General features: G+C 37.4%; 1 protein-coding gene across 3 annotated transcripts; it reads right to left on the reverse strand.

Moving 5' to 3' along the window:
• Positions 1 to 3,838: 3,838 nt before the first annotated feature.
• LOC107762737 (uncharacterized) lies at positions 3,839 to 19,123 on the reverse strand. Of its 3 annotated transcripts, XR_012698179.1 has the most exons (19): positions 18,855 to 19,123; positions 16,440 to 16,687; positions 16,153 to 16,308; positions 15,833 to 15,991; positions 15,565 to 15,648; positions 14,492 to 14,559; positions 14,065 to 14,412; positions 13,925 to 13,976; positions 13,695 to 13,853; positions 13,215 to 13,358; positions 13,018 to 13,120; positions 12,749 to 12,898; positions 12,623 to 12,677; positions 12,468 to 12,526; positions 11,037 to 11,109; positions 5,893 to 8,803; positions 4,671 to 4,891; positions 4,443 to 4,605; positions 3,839 to 4,143 (listed from the first exon to the last, which is right to left on the reverse strand). XR_012698179.1 is itself a non-coding variant. In XM_075228460.1 (17 exons), the coding sequence occupies exons 1-16, from the start codon at positions 19,078 to 19,080 to the stop codon at positions 5,905 to 5,907; spliced, it is 4,980 nt and encodes a 1,659-aa protein (XP_075084561.1). In that variant the 5' UTR covers positions 19,081 to 19,123; the 3' UTR covers positions 3,839 to 4,143; positions 5,893 to 5,904. The 3 variants fall into 3 exon arrangements, 2 of the variants coding, with proteins under 2 accessions (XP_075084561.1, XP_075084560.1); XM_075228460.1 differs by lacking the exons at positions 4,443 to 4,605; positions 4,671 to 4,891 and having other exon boundaries at positions 5,893 to 8,800; XM_075228459.1 differs by lacking the exons at positions 4,443 to 4,605; positions 4,671 to 4,891.
• Positions 19,124 to 20,151: the final 1,028 nt, after the last annotated feature.

A 20,151-nucleotide genomic window follows, 5' to 3' on the forward strand; every position in this document is an offset into this window, starting at 1 on the left:
GAGAATTATAACTAATCTTACTATAGGGAAAAAGATTGAGTTCAAGCTTTTTAACTCCTTTCAACGGCATCAACAGCTTGTAACATTTCAATAATTAAGGGCCTTATCATTGGTAACATGCGCCTAAATAATCTCCGATTAATCGCTTATTAATTAAAATGGCTGAAAAATATAAAATCTCCTCGATAAAAGAAAAAAAATAAAGTAATGCAATAACTAATATTATTGTGGATGAAAAAAGAAAGTTAAGAACTCATTATAAGAAACTAATTCACCTCAATTTTGCTGTCTTCATTGTTATTGTTCGTCATTGATATTTATCTCCATTCAATTAATTTCTCCATAATTAAGAGCCAATATACAAGAGGTGCCACTTCCCTTTGCAACAACTAGCTCCCTCCAACACAACGTCCAAATCCTCCAATTTTGTGACTATGCAACCATTATATACTCAGAAATACACTAGAAATACGTATGTGAACATATCAAAACTAAGGCCAAGCCTTGGAACTAAAAAAGTTCTACTTCCATGTCTTCTCCTCCTTCCAATTAGGGGTGTTCGTCGGTCCGTATTGTACGGCAGTGGCGGACCCAGAATTTTGTGCAAGCGGGTTCAATCTTAGAAGTACATAACTTTAGTCGTAAAATAGTAGTTGTCAAGTGGGTTCTAAGGGTGGCAAGTGGGCCGGTCCAGGCCCGGGACCGCGGGCCAAACGGGCCTGGGCCGGTTTTGTGGGTCGGTCCTATGATTTGGGCCCGTCAGGCCCGGGACCATTTAGCCCGCCAGGGCCCGGGATCGACCCGGTCCTTTAGCGGGCCAAACGGTCCCAACGGCTTCTTTTTTTTTTAGTTTTTTGGGCTGTCAAAAATATCCGTTAGGCTGTCAAAAATAGTCGTTGGCTATTTATAAAATAGCCATTTAACCCCCAACTTTGTTTTAATCCCAAACTTTTTATAATTACAATTTTTCTCTATTTTCAACTATAAATACTCCATCATTCTTTCATTTTTTCTTACCATTTAATTGTGGGTGATGGTATGAGAATTTTAAATATTAAAATTGAAAAGGTTAAAATGGCTCTTAGCTGGCTTTTTTATTCAAACCGTAGAAGTAAACTTAGAGAATATTTTAAAAGATGCGATGAATTTGGCCTAAGAGAAAGAAAGGTTCCTAAACCTTGTCCAAAAATTATGGTAGTTCTGCTTTGTTAAATCCTTGTATGAAATTAGGAGTTCCTCATTTTTAGTATAAAACTGTTTATAATGGTTTAGCACTTAAAGATGAGGAATTGTCTCAACTTCCGGAAACAATAGCCTCAATTAGAATAAATGCTCAAACTATTTTTAATACTTATCAAGTTGCATTAAATCATGCTAGACCAAATGTTCCAACTCATTCTTCTTCTGATTCTCAATCATCTAAAATAACTACGGGAGTAAGAGCACTTAGTACTTGGGCGGGGTTTAGGGGTTCTCAAGGTTCTAGTAGTAGTGATTTTTCACAACTAAATGAGCTTGAAGTAAGAGCACTTAGTGCTTGGACTTGCTGAATCACAACTAGATGAAGACAAAGCTTACGAAGAAATGCTAGCTGAACTTGCGGAGGATGTTGCTTCATCCGGAAGTGGCGATGACCAAGCTACTTTTTCGCCACCACCAACGAAAATTCCTCCGGACCTTGATAGATTTATGAAGTTTGTAAGAGATACCATGTAACTTGTATGAACAAAAATTAGTATGTATTATGTAACTTATATTTTGGCACATCTTGATTAGTTTCTTTTTCTTCTCAATGGTGGTATTAGCACCTTGTTGTGCTCATTCCATAGGGGGATGAATACTAAGAAAGATATTGCCATATTTTTTAATGCTATAATAAAATTACAAGGCATATCTCTTTACAATATTTTTTTGTCTCGAATATATCTTTTATATATATATATATATATATATATATATATATATATATACACACATCTTATATCGATATACTATATATACATCTTATATATTATATATATATACTATACTATATATACATCTTATATATAGTATATAAGATGTATATATAGCTTATCGAATATAGCTTTATATATATATATATATATATATATATATATATATATATATATATATATATATATATACATCTTATATCTTATATACTATATATAAGATGTATATATAGTATAGTATATATATTAAATGTATATATAATATAAAGTTACTAATGAAAAACTTCGTAAAAAAATTATTAATTTAGCTATATAGTATATAAGATGTATATATAGCTTATCGAATATAGCTTATATATATATATACATCTTATATCGATATACTATATATACATCTTATATACATCTTATATACTATATATATTCGAATATCTATATATCTTAGATATTTATTTTAACATCCTTTTGTCTCTAATATCTATTTATTTTTATTTTTATTTTTTATAAAAAATTGGGCCCACTTAGCCCGTTTAGCCCGCGGCCCGGGACCGTTTAGCCCGGGACCAAACGGTCCCGGGCCAGTCCTTAGAAAAAGCCCGTTTAGGCCCGGGACCGTTTGGCCCTTTTAATTTGGGTCCGATCCGGGCCCGGGACCGTTTGGACCGGCCCACTTGGCCCGTTTAGGCCCGGGACCGGCCCACTTGCCAGCCCTAGTGGGTTCAAATAAAATATTTATACAAAATTTACGCTGCTTTAATCGAAATTTATACATATACACAGTATTATACACAGTTAAACCCGCTTGCCATCACGTGCGTCCGCCACTGGTGTACGGTATTTAGACATTTCGGTTCGGTATTTTCGGTATTCAGTTTCTTAAAATGCAATACCAATACCGTACCTAATTAAATTTTGTATGGTTCGATTTTTCTTCTTTCAGTTTTGGTTTATTCGGTTCGGTAACTTCGGTTTATTCAGTTTGAATGTTAACTAGTACGTAGAGTCATAGATTGTAATATTCTTAATTAAATTACTTAAAAGTACAAAACTAAAAAAGTTTGTTGATAAAACTTTTGTCCAAAACCAGTAAATATAAACCCAGAGAGAAAAAACTATACATAAATAAATAAATTTGATCATTAGAAACGTCTTGTTACTTGCTTAGAGTTAATTGATAAACGTAAAGAATAAAGGAAAGCAAAATTTTAGAGACAATATAATATATATTTCGGTACAGTATCGGTATTTTGATATTTCATTTTAAAATATCAAATACCATACCTAATACTATTTTTTTTAAAATTAAACCAAATACCATAACAAATACCAAATACTAAAATTTTCGATTTTGGTACGGTAATTCAGTATTTGCCAAATTATGCATAACCCTACTTCTAATAGCAAGCTATTTATATTGAAGTGTGTACTTCACGAATAGCTTTCTTCGTACAGTTAGTTGTACCCTAAAACTTGAGAATACAAGGTCGTGTTAAGTGTTCAAATTTTGATAGTACGATCTCTATTTCGGCATATAGACTTAATATAACATAATAGAAGCCAAAAACCCATATAAACAATAACAGCAAGATGGAATTCAAAATTAACTATGCCAATACACTAGAAAAAATTGTATTTCCGTAAAAATGTAAACCTCTATTTCTAAAGAACCAAAGTTAGCCAAAATTGCTTACTCCAGGTCCACTTGACATCAACATGTTTTTAGACGCCCTTTAAGCAATGTGTAAGCTGAAAGATTGTAAATTTAGCTCTCTGCAGACTAGGCTCTAAGCATTTATGCATTTACCAAGATCACTTTCCTCTTAGCATTCCCCAAAATAAGTAATCAAACAAAAGTAAATAAAACAACTAGAAGAGACAGGTACTGGACCAAACACAAACTGTTGAAACACCATACACCAACCTAGGTTATACTTCTTGTTCTTAAATTAATTCACTTTAGCTTTACTCCTTGGTTTGCACTAAAGTGAAAATTAAGTAAGAGATTATCAAACATCCAACATTCAGAAGTTGGTATTCTGCAATTCAAGTCTAATTGCTTATACATCTAGCATCTAAAGTGCCATTTATGCTTTCCCCAAAGACCAAGTCCATCCTTTAGTTCTTTTTACAAGCCAAAAACCAGATCATTTACATGGATAACTCGGTCGACCCTCCATAGCAAAATAACCTGCATAAAGAAAAAAACAAAATAAGTAGAATGTACAACAATAAAGTTGATGGAAATGGGCGCAGCAAACTGGCAATGCAAATGAAAATTTCTAGAACCACAAGTAGACTAAATATGCTACTTATAATAGAATAGAAAAAATAAGACAAAACAAGATAAATAAAGGAAAGACAAAGAAAAGACCGCATATAGCCCCTTAAACTTGGTCAATTTTTTTCATTTAGACACATAAACTAAGCCCATAACCTATTGAATACTTGAACCATGCTCAAATTATGTCAATTGAACCCTTACGGAACCTGACAAAAGACCAAGTGCGTGCAACTCAATCGCTGATGAAGTGGCACTCAACAAACAAAATAAAGACAGGCAAAGCAAAATTCTTCTTCGTTTTCTTCAACAAACCCAGTCTTTCTTCTTTGATTTCTTCAACATCCTCTCTTTCCACCATTCAAACCAGACCTGCAGACACAAAGCATTAGTCTTTCGTTTTTTCTACCTTCTTCTTTGATGTTTATCTTCCTGACCTTCCTTAATCATGGACTTGAACCATGCTCAAATTATGTCAATTGAACCTTACGGAACCTGACAAAAGACCAAGTGCGTGCAACTCAATCGCTGATGAAGTGGCACTCAACAAACAAAATAAAGACAGGCAAAGCAAAATTCTTCTTCGTTTTCTTCAACAAACCCAGTCTTTCTTCTTTGATTTCTTCAACATCCTCTCTTTCCACCATTCAAACCAGACCTGCAGACACAAAGCATTAGTCTTTCGTTTTTTCTACCTTCTTCTTTGATGTTTATCTTCCTGACCTTCCTTAATCATGGACTTGAACCATGCTCAAATTATGTCAATTGAACCTTACGGAAGTAAACCCATAAATCTATATTCATTGAATACAAAACCTCCACCTTCAGAATCACTCCACTGCACCACTCCTTCAACCCCATCGAAAACTAAAAGGCAAGCAATTCAAAAAATAACTCAAATTGATGCAACCCAGAAGGTGGAGCAAAAGAGCAGATAGGTCTATAACAGTGGAGTTATGGAGTTGTTGTATAGGGGTAATCAGATAGAGGCTGGTTTTAGAAAGAATGAGGACGACTGGTGTTTGTTTTGGCAGGGAAGAATGGTGGTTCTGTGTGTTTATCAAGATGGAGCTGTTTCTCCAATGTTTACAAAAATACTTCATGGCGAAGGTACAACGAGGAGCTAGAGGTGATGGCATCAGTGGCTACGGTGGTGGTATAATGGCGGTGGCAGAGAGAAACCGAAGGAGAGAGAATTCGAAAAATAAAAATTAAGAAATTATGTATCTTCAGTCTCTCTTAAGTGGCGTGGTACATGCAAGTGGCCACATCAGCAACTTGTGTCTACTTGACACATTTTCAACTAGCATCGAGTGTTCAATAGGTACAAGCTTTAGCATAGGTGTCTTAAGTGAAAGATTCGGACAAGTTTAAGTGGCCGCGTATGTATTCAGCCGAAACAAAATATATTAACATAATAATATCAACAGGGCGTGTATATATTAACATAATAATATCAACAGGGCGTGTATATTAAGCATAATATAGTGACACATTATGATGTTTCAAATAGTTTATCTTTAAAGTATTAAAGTAAAAAGTTGAGACTATCATCTCAAATATTTGCAAGTAGAATCTATGCACCATGTAGGAAAGTTTGAGTATAAAGACCTAAATGAGCAGGATATAAAATCAGCAAGTTTAAGTACAAATAATTACTGTTCAAAGATGTCACCAGCCTCCCTGACTGCCAGAACTGTTTCCTTTGCCCCAAGAGTTGGTTGCTTTACCCCACGCATCACTCGGTCCATCACTTGTTTCTTTTGATTTGTTCACATCCTCAGTATTGGATTTGTTTGCAGTCCAAGCTGTGGTCGCATTTCCTGAAGCAGCTCCCTGGTTCCAGCTTGTTCCCATGCCATTCTGATCCTCCTTTCCACTAACAGTTGTCTGCTTACCCCCTCCCTGACTGCCAGAACTGTTTCCTTTGCCCCAAGAGTTGGTTGCTTTACCCCACGCATCAGTCGGTCCATCACTTGTTTCTTTTGATTTGTTTGCAGTCCAAGCTGTGCTCGCATTTCCTGAAGCAGTTCCCTGGTTCCAGCTTATTCCCATACCATTCTGATCCTCCTTTTCACTAACAGTTGGCTGCTGCCCCCCTCCCTGGCTGCCAGAACTGTTTCCTTTGCCCCAAGAGCTGGTTGTTTTACCCCACGCATCACTCGGTCCATCACTTGTTTCTTTTGATTTGTTTGCAGTCCAAGCTGTGCTCGCATTTCCTGAAGCAGTCCCCTGGTTCCAACTTGTTCCCAAACCATTCTGATCCTCCTTTTCACTAACAGTTGTCTGTTGACCCCACCCTGAAGATGTACCTCCCGTAGTAGCAGTAGAAGTTTTCCAACTATTTCCTGGAGTATTCCAACTGGTGGCACTAGTACCACTTCCACTCCCATTCTTCTCGGAGTCGAATCCTTTCTTCCATCCACCATCATTAACATTACCTCTACTATCAGCAGTCTTCCAGCTCCCTCTGTCATTGTTACCTTGACTCCAACTGCCCTTATTAGACTTAAATCCCTCAGCATCACTGCCTGACTCTTTGCTCCAACCGTAGGCTTTATCTTCCTGCGAATCAGTTCTATTTTGCCAATCACCACTTTCATCCCTCCTTCCATGCCCTCTACCACGAAATCCTCCCCCATCCGATCCTCTACCTCTAAAACCTCCCCTGTCCCCTCTACCTCGAAAACCTCCCCTTCCTCCAAAGCCACCGCGATCTGAACCACCCCTACCTCCGTATCCACCTCGATCTGATCCATCACGGCCTCCCCTCCAACTACCACCTCTTCCCCGGTCACCATAAGAATCAGATTGCTGGTCGTTGTTACCAAAACCACTGCCAGAATTCCAGTTACTTTTGCTGCTCCAGGAATCTTGATTTCCAACGGCATCATCCTTTCCGCTCTTCCACAAATTACTTTGACCCCATCCTGTAGATGAACCTCCATCTGAAGTTCTTTTACCACTCCATGGATCATTTTGATTTTTCCCATTGGCATCTTGTTCGACTGCAGATTTGCTATTCCATGCAGAGGAGTTTCCTGCTGACTCTTTATGAGTGATCTTGTTATCCCAACCAGCTGACTGCTTGCTCCCAGATTCACCAGATTTTTTGTCCCAATCAGACTGGTTTCCACTAGGACCTCCTACCTCCTTTGAGACTGAATTCTTGTTCCAACCAGAAGACCATCCTTCGTTTGATGGTTTGGAGGCATTCCAACCACCACCACTCTGGAAATCAGATGATTGATTACCAGCAATACTGGTGTCTTCATTATCGACTGCAGCTTTGCTATTCCAGGCAGAGGAGTTTCCTGCTGCCTCTTTCTGAGTGATCTTATTGTCCCAACCAGCTGACTGCTTGCTCCCAGATTCACCAGATCTTTTGTCCCAATCAGACTGGTTTCCACTAGAACCTCCTACCTCCTTTGAGGCTGAATTCTTATTCCAACCAGAAGACCATCCTTCATTTGATGGTTTGGAGGCATTCCAACCACCACCACTCTGAAAATCAGATGATCGATTACCAGCAATACTGGTGTCATCATTAACTTTTCCCCAACCAAGTTCCTGTGAACTATTCCAACTAGACTGGTTCCCCTTAAATTCTACATTACTAGAATTATTATTGCCTTCACCTTCAGTAGTCCAGCTACTAGACTGTCCTTGATTAAAAGATCTTCCTCTACCACTTTGATCTCGACCCCCTCGCCAACCACCTCGTCCTCTCCTGCCACCTGATCCACGACCTCCATCAAATTGTCTTGGCTTTCCCCAGCTCCCCTCTAGGTCCGTACCACCACCCCAGCTACTAGATCCACCATCTTGCTTTTTCCAGTCATTCTCTGCCTTTGCATCAGATTGCTTACTCCAAGAACCACCTTCACCTTCACTTTTCTTCGAAGAAAATCCAGCATCTTGCTGGCTCCACGAAGCATTGCTATCTGGCTTTTTCCAGCCAGATCCATCATTTTTCTTTTTCCAGTCAGTCTCTGCAGTGGCATCAGATTGTTTAGTCCAAGAGGATCCACCTTCACCATCACTTTTCTTCCAAGAAGATCCAGCACCCTGCTGGCTCCACGAGGTTTTGCTATCTGTCTTATTTGATACACCGTCTTGCTTTTTCCAGCCAGTCTCTGCATTTGCATCAGATTGCTTACCCCAAGAAGATACTCCCGCTTGCGCACCCCAAGAGGATCCACCATCACTTCCAGCGTCCTGCTGGCTCCAAGAGGTTTTTCTATCTGTCTTGTTCGCTCCACCATCTTGCTTTTTCCAGTCAGTCTCTGGATCTGCATCAGATTGCTTACCCCAAGAAGATCCAGCATCCTGCTTGCTCCATGAGGTTCTGCCCGAATCATCATTTTTCTCTTGTTTTTGCACAGATCCCCAGGGATCATCCATAACCTTCTCGGTGCTCTCTTGATGTGATTCAACCTTTTTGCCCCAGCCGTCAGACACAGCACTAGTAGCGCCAGCAGTAGAAGTACCTTTCGCCCAACCATCAGGTTTTGTCCAGCCATCATCTTGCCCAGAGCCAGCAACAGCAGGAAAGGCAGGCCAAGAACTTCTGCACAAAATTTTTACCTATATCAGGTCCTATTGAGTATCAACAATATTCAAAAATAATGGTAGGAAAAAAAAAACACCCATCTTTTCAGTGTCAAATGAAATCAAAAGAAGTAAAATCTGCAGCGCCTTATAAGCAACACTAAATCACAAAATTCATACCGCGGAAATGGCGGGTGTAAGACTGAAGAGTAGTTGCATAATATGTAAAACAGCATGAATTAGAGCTTTTCTTAAGAAGCCAAATGGAGATAATGGAGCAGAAGACATACAGTCTTAAGCACAAATCTCATACGATATTGAAGGAGGCAGAATCAAGTTTGATACTAATAGTGTGAGTTTGGATATCCAAGTAATTGTTAGTTTTATCCTTTTGATATTAGCGCCTTCACTCATGCTAGTGCCTCGTATGCCTATTTTTTTCGTTACTCTTCTCTGTCTTCCCCCATTCCTTCGTAACCTCAACCCCCCCAAAAGCAAAAAAACCTGCAACCTATCAAGCTTTTCATAACCTGTCCAGTGAATATGTTTCTAAAGTACGTGAGCTGATAAATATGAGTTTTTAAAACTTTTAAGATGATAGAGAAAACACCACCTCCTTGTTTCATTGATGCTAAGTATGGGCAACATAATCACTGGTGTACAAAGAAAATAAACACTCCTTATGGAGTTGGCCTATGGAAGAATATCAGCAAGCACTCGGATGAGTTCTTTCAAAATATAACCTTCAAGGTTGGGAAAGGAGATCATGTTAAATTCTGGAAAGACAGGTGGCATGGAGATAATGCACTGATGGATATATATCCCAATCTATACCAGATTGCACTCAACAAGGAATCCACTGTTGCTCAGAACAAAGAAAATGGCACATGGTGCCCCCTGTTCAGAAGGAACCTACAGGACTGGGAGATTAGTGACCTACTAACTATGTTCCACTCTTTAGAAGACCACATCAGTGATGATCAGCAGCCAGACAAACTCAGATGGGAACACTCTAAGGGGGGCAAATACACAGTCCAAGATGGTTACAAACACTTTTGTTCCCAGAATGGTATGATAGATAGCTGGCCTTGGAAACATATCTGGAGAACTAAGGTGCCTACCAAGGTGAATTACTTCACCTGGCTAGCTATAAAGGGGGTATTGACTCACTCAATACAACTTTAGAAAGAGGAACATTATACTTGTTAACAGATGTTACATGTGTCAACAAAATTCAGAAAGTGTCAATCATCTTTTCCTCTATTGCGCAGTTGCAAGTGAAATCTGGAATCTCTTCTTCTCAATTTTTGGTCTAGAATCCATCAAGAGGATCTGGAGAATGGTTCCAGCAGTAATTTATTGGTGTATCCGGACAGAAAGAAATCAGAGGTGTTTTGATGGCATCTCAACTCCAATCTACTCCCTCAAGACTATTTGCTTAGTTATCTATTTAGCTGGATTTATCTTTCCCCTGTAACTAGTGAAGATCACCTTGTGGATTTCATTAGCTCCTTGTTCTTAGCATAGATTTTTGTACTGGAGTGATTATCTACCTTTTTGTACCTTTTGCATCTTCTTGATGCCTATTAATGAATCATCCTTACTTCATCAAAAAAAAAAAAAAAATCCATAGGACAGAACTAGTGAAGATTTGAATTAAACTCTTCATAACAATACTTTTAGCATAACAAGAAAAATAAGCGGCAAATAATCCCTTCCCAAATAACACATGATTTTAGCTTCTTTCTTTTTACAAGTATGGAACGCAGATGGCACGCATTTCAATCTTAGAGATGAAATAACAGATGCATGAATCAACATCTACAGAAGCAAGAAATGGATATACTGTTCTACATAGATACTACTTAGAGATGTATGAACAGGAAAACAAAAAGTAAATATAGTAGCAACTTCGAACCTTTCAGGAAAACAAAGCAGTAAATATGAGCAACGATTTTTAAGTTTTGAACTAGATCTTTTCTTGATAACTCTTTTACTATACCAAGAAAATAAGTAGACAATTTAACCCTTCCTAAAAGATAGGCATTATTTTAGCTCCTTGTTTTTAGTACTTTTCAAGTATGGAAAGCAGATGCAAGCATCACCATCTTTAGACACTTTGCCATACAGTGATTAACAGGTACATGAATCAACTTTTAAAAAGTAAGAAATAGAAATACCTTTCTACATAGATACTACTTCAAGATGTAAGAACAGGAAAACGGACAATAATATTAGCAATGATTTTTAACCTTTCAGCAGAGGATGATGCTCCTGCATTCTCGGTGTTACCCTCAGTTTCTGTGGCCCCTTGAACCATCCAATCTGCCAAAAAGATAAAAGAAGTAGAACGATAAGTCACAACCTTAAACATTGATAAATTTGTTAGTTAGGCTGAATCTCATCAACTGCACTACTCGACACTAATCAATTAATTGTACTGTGGATAGTACTGCCTTTTAAGGAAAGAGTAGTTCCAACGAAGTGAAGAACAAAAAAGGATAAAAGTACAGACTCTATACTTATGAAAGGAGAAGTATGGATCTACAGAAAATTTGACATTAAATAGCAAGAGAGACAACCAATATAAAAAGAAAACTAAAACGCAAAAATACATATTAAAAAAAACAAAAGAAGACTCTGCAATCAGATACATCCATGTAGAAGGGTATGTTCCACAGCAGTAATAAATTTCACATAGGGAAACAGGTTATAATTGACAGACATGCTCATGGAGTGGGCTTGTGGAAGCACATTTGAAACATCTGAGATGATTATTAAAAAAAAACATACACTTCACAATGGGTAATGGCATGAGGGTAAAAATTTGGCAAAAGATATCCCCCAATATAATTTGGCAGTAAATACTAAAGCAACAGCGGCACAACATCACAAAGAGGATGGGAATTATCTTTTAGGAGAAACTGTGAAGATTGGGAATAGGGAAAGTCACCAATCTGCTGGGAAAATAGAAGGGGCCAGAATATGTCTAGAGGAAGAAGATGCAGTGAAATGAGTAATGAGAATATCAAAGGGATCAAAATACACCGTCAAGTCTGGATATAGAAATTTGTGCAACAGGCAGAATACTGTTATGCAGTGGCCTTGGTAGATAATCTGGAAGAGCAAAGCATCAGTTAAGGTGGGCAATTTTTGTTGGATAACTGCACATGAGCATGTTTGACACGATCAAAATTACAAGGGCCCGGAATGGTGTTGTGCAGCAGAAGCTCCACGTGTGAGAAAATGAGGAAGAAGTGAATCACCTCTTTATACACTGTCAGGCGGCCAGAAAGTTGTGGTGCATGTTTCTCAGCTTATACAATCAAAAGAGGGCAATGCCAAAGACAGTCGAGGAACTACTATGTTGCAGAAATGGAAGAAGATTGCACAAGAGAAGTGGAAGACATAAATGACCATCCCTGTATGCATTTTGGACCAGTTGGGTGGAAGGGAACAGAAGATGCTTTGAAGGCTTAGTTAACTCTATACATAAACTTAGAAACTCGTGATTATATCTTTTCACTTTTGGTGAAAGATGGCAGATGTATGATGTCAACTCTTTACTTGAATTCCTCAGTCACTAGAGCTTTTGTTTTGTATGTAGCTGCACCTATTTGGTTTTGTCTCTCTGGAATAAAATTACTTTTACTCATCCAGTGAAGGAGCAAAATGCTTCCTACCTTGAGAACCATCCTGTGTTCCAAGCAGGTCAAAAGGTTTTGCAGAATCACCATCGACCCTATTGTTGAAAGTAAAGAGAAAATTAAAAGAAATCAAAGTGAAAAAAAGTAATTGAATGCTTCTCCTTCAATTTATTCAGGTAAAGAAATTGTACCCAAGAGACGTGATAGAACTCTTTCCATGAACTTCTGCCAGGTGTTCAGATTTAACTACAATGACAGAATGTTTAGTGACAATTTCCCATATAACATTAAAAGAAGATGCAAGGAAATGTACAAACCTGTAAGAATTTTTTGCCGGGAATCAAGCTTTACTGTAACATCAGAACGTCGAATGGCTACTACACGACAAAGATATCCCTTCAAAGGCCCCACTCGGATTCTTAGAGACTGACCAACGGAAAACATTCCATCTTTATCATCGTGCTTGACTGTTTGAGGAAAAAGAACCAGAAGTTAGAGGAATAAATATTTGAATTGGGAGCAGTGCCTTGATTCGAGACATCAAATAGAAAGAGGGGATCTAAGAGCAGACTAATAAAAAACATACAGCTGCAGTTATCATCCTTCGCTCTCCAAGATTTCTCAGGCGAAAGAGGGGATTTAGGGGATGACGAGAAATCTGCAAAACCTGAGGGACCAGGCTCACTACCCTGATTAAATAGAATAAGCACAAAAAAATTAGGGGAACAAATATGGGTATCATAAGAATACGGTTAGTTCTAATATGCCCCAAAATGTACAAACCTTCTCATTTGATACACCATCACTGCCTGTAATTTTTTCACACATCTGACCTTTGACACAGAGATAACCACTATTATCCTGCTCACTTTGGTCATATAGAAAGACGACTCCTTTATAGATCTGCTTAACAATTCCTTGTCTATCCTGCATTTATTAACCCTACATTACATCATTTCAGAAGACTAATTTACACATAAAAAGATGTTACTGCTTCCATGAAAAGATGTTACTGCTTCCATGAATAACAGTCAAACATTCCAAGGGGTGACCTAGTGGTCAAAGAGCTGGAGTAAAAACCTTGGGAACCAAGTTTTCAAATGCCAGCAGAAGCACTAGTGTTATATTCATATCTACCTAACCTTTGGTGGGCAGTAGAAGGAAATAGCAAGTCGTCGGTGGATTAGTCAAGGTATGTACAAGCTGACTCGGATACTATCATGATCAAACAAAGAAAAAATAAAAGATGAATAACAGTCAAACCTTCAAGGGACCATCCAAAACTCTAACCATATCACCAACTGAGATGGTATTGGTTAGCTGATCTTTCACAGTGAATAGCTTCCTATCAAAAGATGCACGCTTCAACTCACGCAGTTGAATGCTCACTACCACAGGTCTCTCTGAACCATCTTTCATGATCTGAAAAATAATCGCTTTAATTAAGACATCATTCACCCAAAGAAAAATAAAGCCAATAGACTTGCATATACCTTAAAGCTATCATCTTTCTCCTTGCCAATAATAATGCCAAAATCATTCCTACTGTAATAGCATAGAAAAATGATTAAACAAAAATGACAAAATACAGGGTGCAGATTCCACATTGGTAAACAGTAAGAGACAAACCTACCCAAAAAATACAAGATCATCTACTTCAAAATTGTTTTCCATGCTAGAGCTTGAAGAACCCTCTCCTTTCTCACCTCCTTTCTGACCAACCTTGAAATCATTTATAATTCTCTTTTTCTTCCGGTCACCGTAAAGCTGGGTAAGCCACTCTACATCCTGGGGTCCATCACTTTTAGAAGGTTCAAACTTCAGGAGTTCAGCTTCAGTAGGCATTACACCCCAATAGCTCAATGAATCAGTGCCCACTTTTTTGTATAAATAACCATCCTTCAGCATCTTTCCGTCGAGAATTTCTAACATTAGGTTTGTATCCCGATCCTTCCGGTATTGTATGAGGGGCCGAAAGTCTCTGCAGTTTAATTAAGGAAAAATTGTCAAGTACTTGCAACCTATTATATTAATCGTAACAAATGGAGAATGCATATTACTCAAGCTCTGTAGAGCTAATTAGTCTTGGTGCTGCGATAACTCCCTTCTTTGCAGCAACTCCTCCACCCTATAAAACATATAAAAAACTCAGCTATCTAAGCAAGTTGAAAGTAAAAAAATGACTAGGTATGGAAACATCAACATGCGAATAGTTATGTAATGAATGTACGTATCACTAGAAGTCTATAAATACTTAATTATAGAGTTGTTTTAGGATCAACTTAAACCGTGACTAAACATTAGGAATTGAAGCCCCCCCAAAAAAAATATATATAAACCGTGAAGATGAACTTATAACAATTCCCTGAATGACGGGGGTACCAACCCTATAATATCCCTGCATTTTTGCACTCTCTCGTTAACCACTCTAAGATAAGAGGTTGAACTCTTGCAAAGAGGAAATCTATAGCCTCTGAAAAAATGTATTTTAAGAAGACTAGTCATAATTATAATTGTATTGAGGATGATAAGCAGCAATTTTTTTAATCAGCAAAGATGATAACCAGCATTACTGCAGCGGACTACAGAAGATATACAAGCCTAAATTAAATGAAAATATATTAATGAGATGTTAAACCTGGATTGCTAAGTGCATAATTAGCTAAATACTTCAAGTGCTTAGTCAATATCAAGCAGAAGTCCCAATAGAGCATAGGAGCAAACATTCAAAACAAAGAGAAGATGAAGTACAGTGCTTCAGTCTAAAATTGTAATACTATACAAACAACTAAAAGGATCTACGACATGCAGTGCAGGAACTACTAAAATCAAAACCTCCAATAAGTACGAATGCACAAGAACTCCAAACAGATGTGCATTACTTTAAGGAATTTGAGGTTAAGATAACCCAAAGCACAATTACCCAGAAATCATGACCTGCACTGTCCCTCCCTCCCTCCCTAACACAGCTTTTTGTTCTTTCTTTTTTTCTTTTTCATGATGAGGAGGTGACGAGAAGCAGGGAGTACGGTGCTATGCTTCATAGGTGTTATGCTTCATATCTTCATATTTACAGAGTAATTCACACTAACTAAAACATAAAACATTTATGAAATCGAGTATAAATTGTTACAAATTTGTCGGCAATGGCTTGTAAGTCTATTCTTGGAATCAGCTTCACAGTCACTTTCTTCCGTGAATCATTCACTGCCACAACCTACATGACCATGATGAAACTGTTAGCAAGCTCTAAAAAGAAGGTACTTTGTTATTGTTGTTTAATTTCTCAGACAAATAAAGAGAGGTCAGGAAGCAGCATTAACCAGCAGAAAATTCATATTGCATTTACATGTATGATAAGAGAGATTTAAATAGCAGCTAGCTGATGGAATAAAAAGTACCTGCGCCAGATCGCCCTTGTATATTCCACTTTTGACACGTGCCCACATACCCTCAGAAATCCCAGAAGACTTGCTCCGCACAGCAATCAAATGAGAAACTTCATTCTTTGGAACAGGTGCCACTCTACTCGAATATATACTACAAAGGCCTTTACACGCCTATACAAGGAGCTCAGCTTAGAGAGTGTAAAATGTCATTAAAGAATGTTTTCATCAAGAAAAGAATGTCACTAACGAATGCTCAGACTTCCACAGAAGCATCAAGGCCAATTCAAGACATAAGAATGTCATGATAAAACAAAAAAAAAAGGAAGTAGTACCTCGTAGACATCAGATTGTTTGTCAGCCTCAATATAAATATATCCCTTTACATGATCAAGTGAAAAAGCGGAAATTATCTGCAGCTTTGTTCCTAGAGCAAGCAAGTCTATGTACTTCTGCATAAGACAGAAAGTTGAGTGCCTTTCTCTTCCAACCTATAGCACAAAGCAAATACAAAAAGAAAACATAAGCCATATAACTAGAAAGACAGTAAAAAAGAATTAAATGACAGCAATCTGATATATATGCATCAATGACTTTTCATTTTTGCCGTCGATTAGAGTACCGTGCATTTAACTTTCCATATAGTTGGATCCTTGAGAGAAGGCACAAGTGTGTCCTGCTCAAATAGCCTCTTCTTCTCATCACTATCTTCTGCATAGGCAACAAAACTAGAACCTGGTCTATAACGCTCCCTTAACATCTTCTCCAGCTCTTCTCCATCCAATTCCTCCTCTTTGATCACTGGGGGTTGGGGTGTTCTCACAGGTTCATTCTTGATTTCAACATTACTTCCAAATTCCTCAAGAAAATCTGTATAGCAGGAGAACAACAATGATTAGATAAACCAAAGTCAAAATAACTCTGGCATAGTGTACCTACCAAAAAAATAACCAACGCACCTGAGCTAAATATATTTTTGTTTGCTATTTTTTTTTTTAAACTGCTTGTAGTTTGGTTTTCTTTTGATAAGATAAACTCCTTGTAGTTTGTTTAATCTAGAAGGAAGGTTGGCTAATAATTCCTTCGTTTGCAACTTTAGGCAATGCTGTTATTGTAATACCAAAATTCAAGTAAATGTTTCTGCAGGGCAAGTCTGAAGATCAAATTAGCAAGAAGAATGGAAGATTTGGACTTTTGTCCTTAGAAAAGTTGTATTCTTTGCTTCAGTTATTTACCAATTGTGAGGTTCTGGCGTTCTGCAGCTAAAAGTTGGGACAGTGATCCAACTTCCAGTTTTTCTTTTGAAGTTTTTTGTACAAATAGTCACTTGGTAATAAATAAAAATTATATATCAAAATGATTCAAGCAAATGTTATTTTTTTTCTTTTTGATCAGGTAGAGTTGAAGTGGACATGCTTTTGCAGAGCTAGTGATAAAAACTAAAAATTAGTGGCAGCATAGATCTTTGTACAATTCTAAATGGACAATGAGTTTAGAGAGGCGACAAACAACAAGCACATACACAGAGAAAATTGCAAAAAATAAAGCTAGCAGCAAGCTATTCTCACGAGAAAATGCAGATAAAGAAGTTCAGAATTTCTCTTAGAATGGAAGGGTGAAAACAATATGAACGTAGAACTGTAGAAGTATGAAGCTTAAAATAACAAAGAATAATGTATCAATTGTTCTTAGCCTGGAGAATTATGGTACTGAGGAGCTGCTGTTTAAAACACAATCCTATTCCCCTATTATACATGTAATATTTACAGAAGAGTTCAATCAAAGGAAATCAGCTAATCCACCATGCCTTAGACCAAGCATTTTCAAGGAATGTAAGAAATATGTAGATTCGTCAAAGCGTAGTTTTACCCGGTATGTCGCATACCATCTATACACCAAAAACTGAGAAACATAAACTGATTTACAATAAAAAAACACAAATTAAAATGGAAAACAAAACCAGAATCATAGTAGACTATGGTCTTGCTTAACTTCAGTTTTTAAAACCCAAATTTACAATAGACAAGTGACAACAACAACAACAACCCAATAAAATCCCACTAATGGGGTCTGGGGAGGATAGTGTGTGCGCAGACCTTACCCCTACCCGAAGGAGTAGAGAGGTTGTTTCCGAAACAATAGACAAGTGAATCCCGTCAAAACAAATAACTTCCAAGTTTGGATAATGAAACCCTACATATGTTTTTTTTTCTTTCTTTGTTCACTTGCTTCTTCTTCTTCCTCTTTCTTTTTTTGATTGGTAAAGGTATTCTATTGTGGTGCAGCAAAGTTTGTTCACTTGCCATTAGGTAAACAAAAACAAAAAATTTTAAACAAAAAACCTCCTATACTAAGCCAATTGGAAAAACCAAACAAAAATAACCAAGGACTACTGCGCCTCAGACCCAAACAAGTTGGAGTCGACTATATGAATCCTCATTATAGCTGTCAGCCTACAGCAACCCTCCTCCTTTATTCTGGGCTCGGGACCGCCAATGCGAGCAAGCTCACACAGACGGAACAGAAAATATTACACCAACATAGCTGCAATTTTAGAACGATTTTTTAGCTTTAAAAACCTCAGTTCTTTAAAAAAGTTTATATAAACCTCAAACATGCAGAGCAAAAAATAAAAGAACAAATCTCCGAAAAATGCATACCGGCATAGGCTATTACACAAACAAATTCACCAAAAATCCCTAATTCCAACTCATTTTTCTAAGAAAAAGGCATTAAGTAAATGCTGTCTATTTATTAAATAAAACTCAAACATGCAAATAAGTAATCATAAAATCTATGACAATAGAGCTTATTAAACAAACCGATTTTACCAAAACAAATCCCTAATTTCTCAGTCAATTTCCTAAATTTAAAGTTTAAAAACATGCATAAGTAGTCAAAAATTCTACGATAATGCAGAACATTATAGCTAATTAACCAAACCGAGTATACCAAGAATCCCTAATTTTCTAAGTAGCTTTCAGCTAAAACAAAATAAAAAAGAAATCAAGTCAGTGACAGCTGTAACGCATTATACCTTCGTCGAAGAAATCGGAGTCGTCACTGAAATCGAAATCGAAGTCGTCGTCGTCATCGTCGTCGACCTCGTAAGCAGCGTCGTCAACGAACTGAAGTACACCCTTCCTTTTCCGGCCACCGGTTTTATCCTCATCGTAACCGTCGCGCTTTCTTTTTCCGGCCGACGAGGCTTTGCCGTCGATGACTTTATCTTTACCCTTCGGTAAGGACGATTTTCTACCCATCTCTTTTTGATTCTACAGCAGCAATCAACAGAGAGAGTATGAGTAGTGTGAGTGGTGAAATGGCTTTTTATTTTCAGTACTTCCTAATACGCTATTAGATGTAAGCCACGTGTGTACAATAATAATTGAACGGTCTAGATTCGATTTATTTTAGTATTCATTTAATTGTGTTTTTCGTTTTTCATTATTTTACACAAAAAATAATACGAAGTGGCAGAATCTTTATAAATTCAAATTGCGATTGATAAGTCGGTGTTTCAGATTTATAAAACGCATTTGAAACTCCAATTTATACTTCCCGTTTATCAATTGGGATTTACCTGCTATATTTCCAACTAATTTGAGAGGCATACCCGGGATTTGAAGGCGGTGGAAACACATGAGCAAATTGATTAACCAGTGCCCCATCGGACTTTTGATCTTAAAGGATTCCAAGCAAAATATATGACCGTTTTCAAATTTATACACTTATATATATTAGAATTTTTGCTAAAATTGACGGAGTCAAGTAGCCCATCTTCTCCGAGCATAGATCCATCTCTGGTTAGTTTCATGATACACATATGTCGCAAGCAAGAAGAGTTTTGGCGTAACTGGTAAAGTTACTGTCTTATGACCAGGAGGTCACGGATTCCAGCCGTGGAAACAGCTTCTTGCAGAAATGCATGGTAAGGCTGCGACCTTTTTTCGAACCCCGTGCATAACGGGAGCTTAGTGCACCGAGCTACCGTTTTATATATGTCGAGGGCAAGAATCTATCCTCCATTAAGATTTATGTTGTTCATTTTATTACAAATTTTGGGGATGAAACTCTAACAGATAGAATGGTTTGTTCATCTGAATAACTATATTTGTCTAATTTTATATGGTACGTCAAAAAATTCTTCATTTATTTATGTGTTTTTACAGTATTCTTATAACTATCAGAATTGAGACTTATATATAAAAATTCAGAAGATGTATAGTTTCTTTTTAAAAATTAATGAATTTATATTGAATTTCATGCCAAAGTTTTTTTGGGGCTCATATTTGGCTAGGGGGTTCGTCGGTCGGTACGGTATTTAGATGTTT

The sequence above is a fragment of the Nicotiana tabacum genome, chromosome 13, assembly GCF_000715075.1.
Source record: "Nicotiana tabacum cultivar K326 chromosome 13, ASM71507v2, whole genome shotgun sequence".
Lineage (NCBI taxonomy): Eukaryota > Viridiplantae > Streptophyta > Magnoliopsida > Solanales > Solanaceae > Nicotiana > Nicotiana tabacum.

Coding starts and splice junctions, on each gene's coding strand:
- LOC107762737 (XM_075228459.1), bottom strand. CDS start 19,080: ATGGGTAGAAAATCGTCCTTACCGAAGGGTAAAGATAAAGTCATCGAC. Junction 14,413..14,491: donor ATTAGCTCTACAGAGCTTGA/GTAATATGCATT, acceptor ATTAAACTGCAG/AGACTTTCGGCCCCTCATAC. Junction 8,804..11,036: donor GCATCATCCTCTGCTGAAAG/GTTAAAAATCAT, acceptor AATTTTGTGCAG/AAGTTCTTGGCCTGCCTTTC.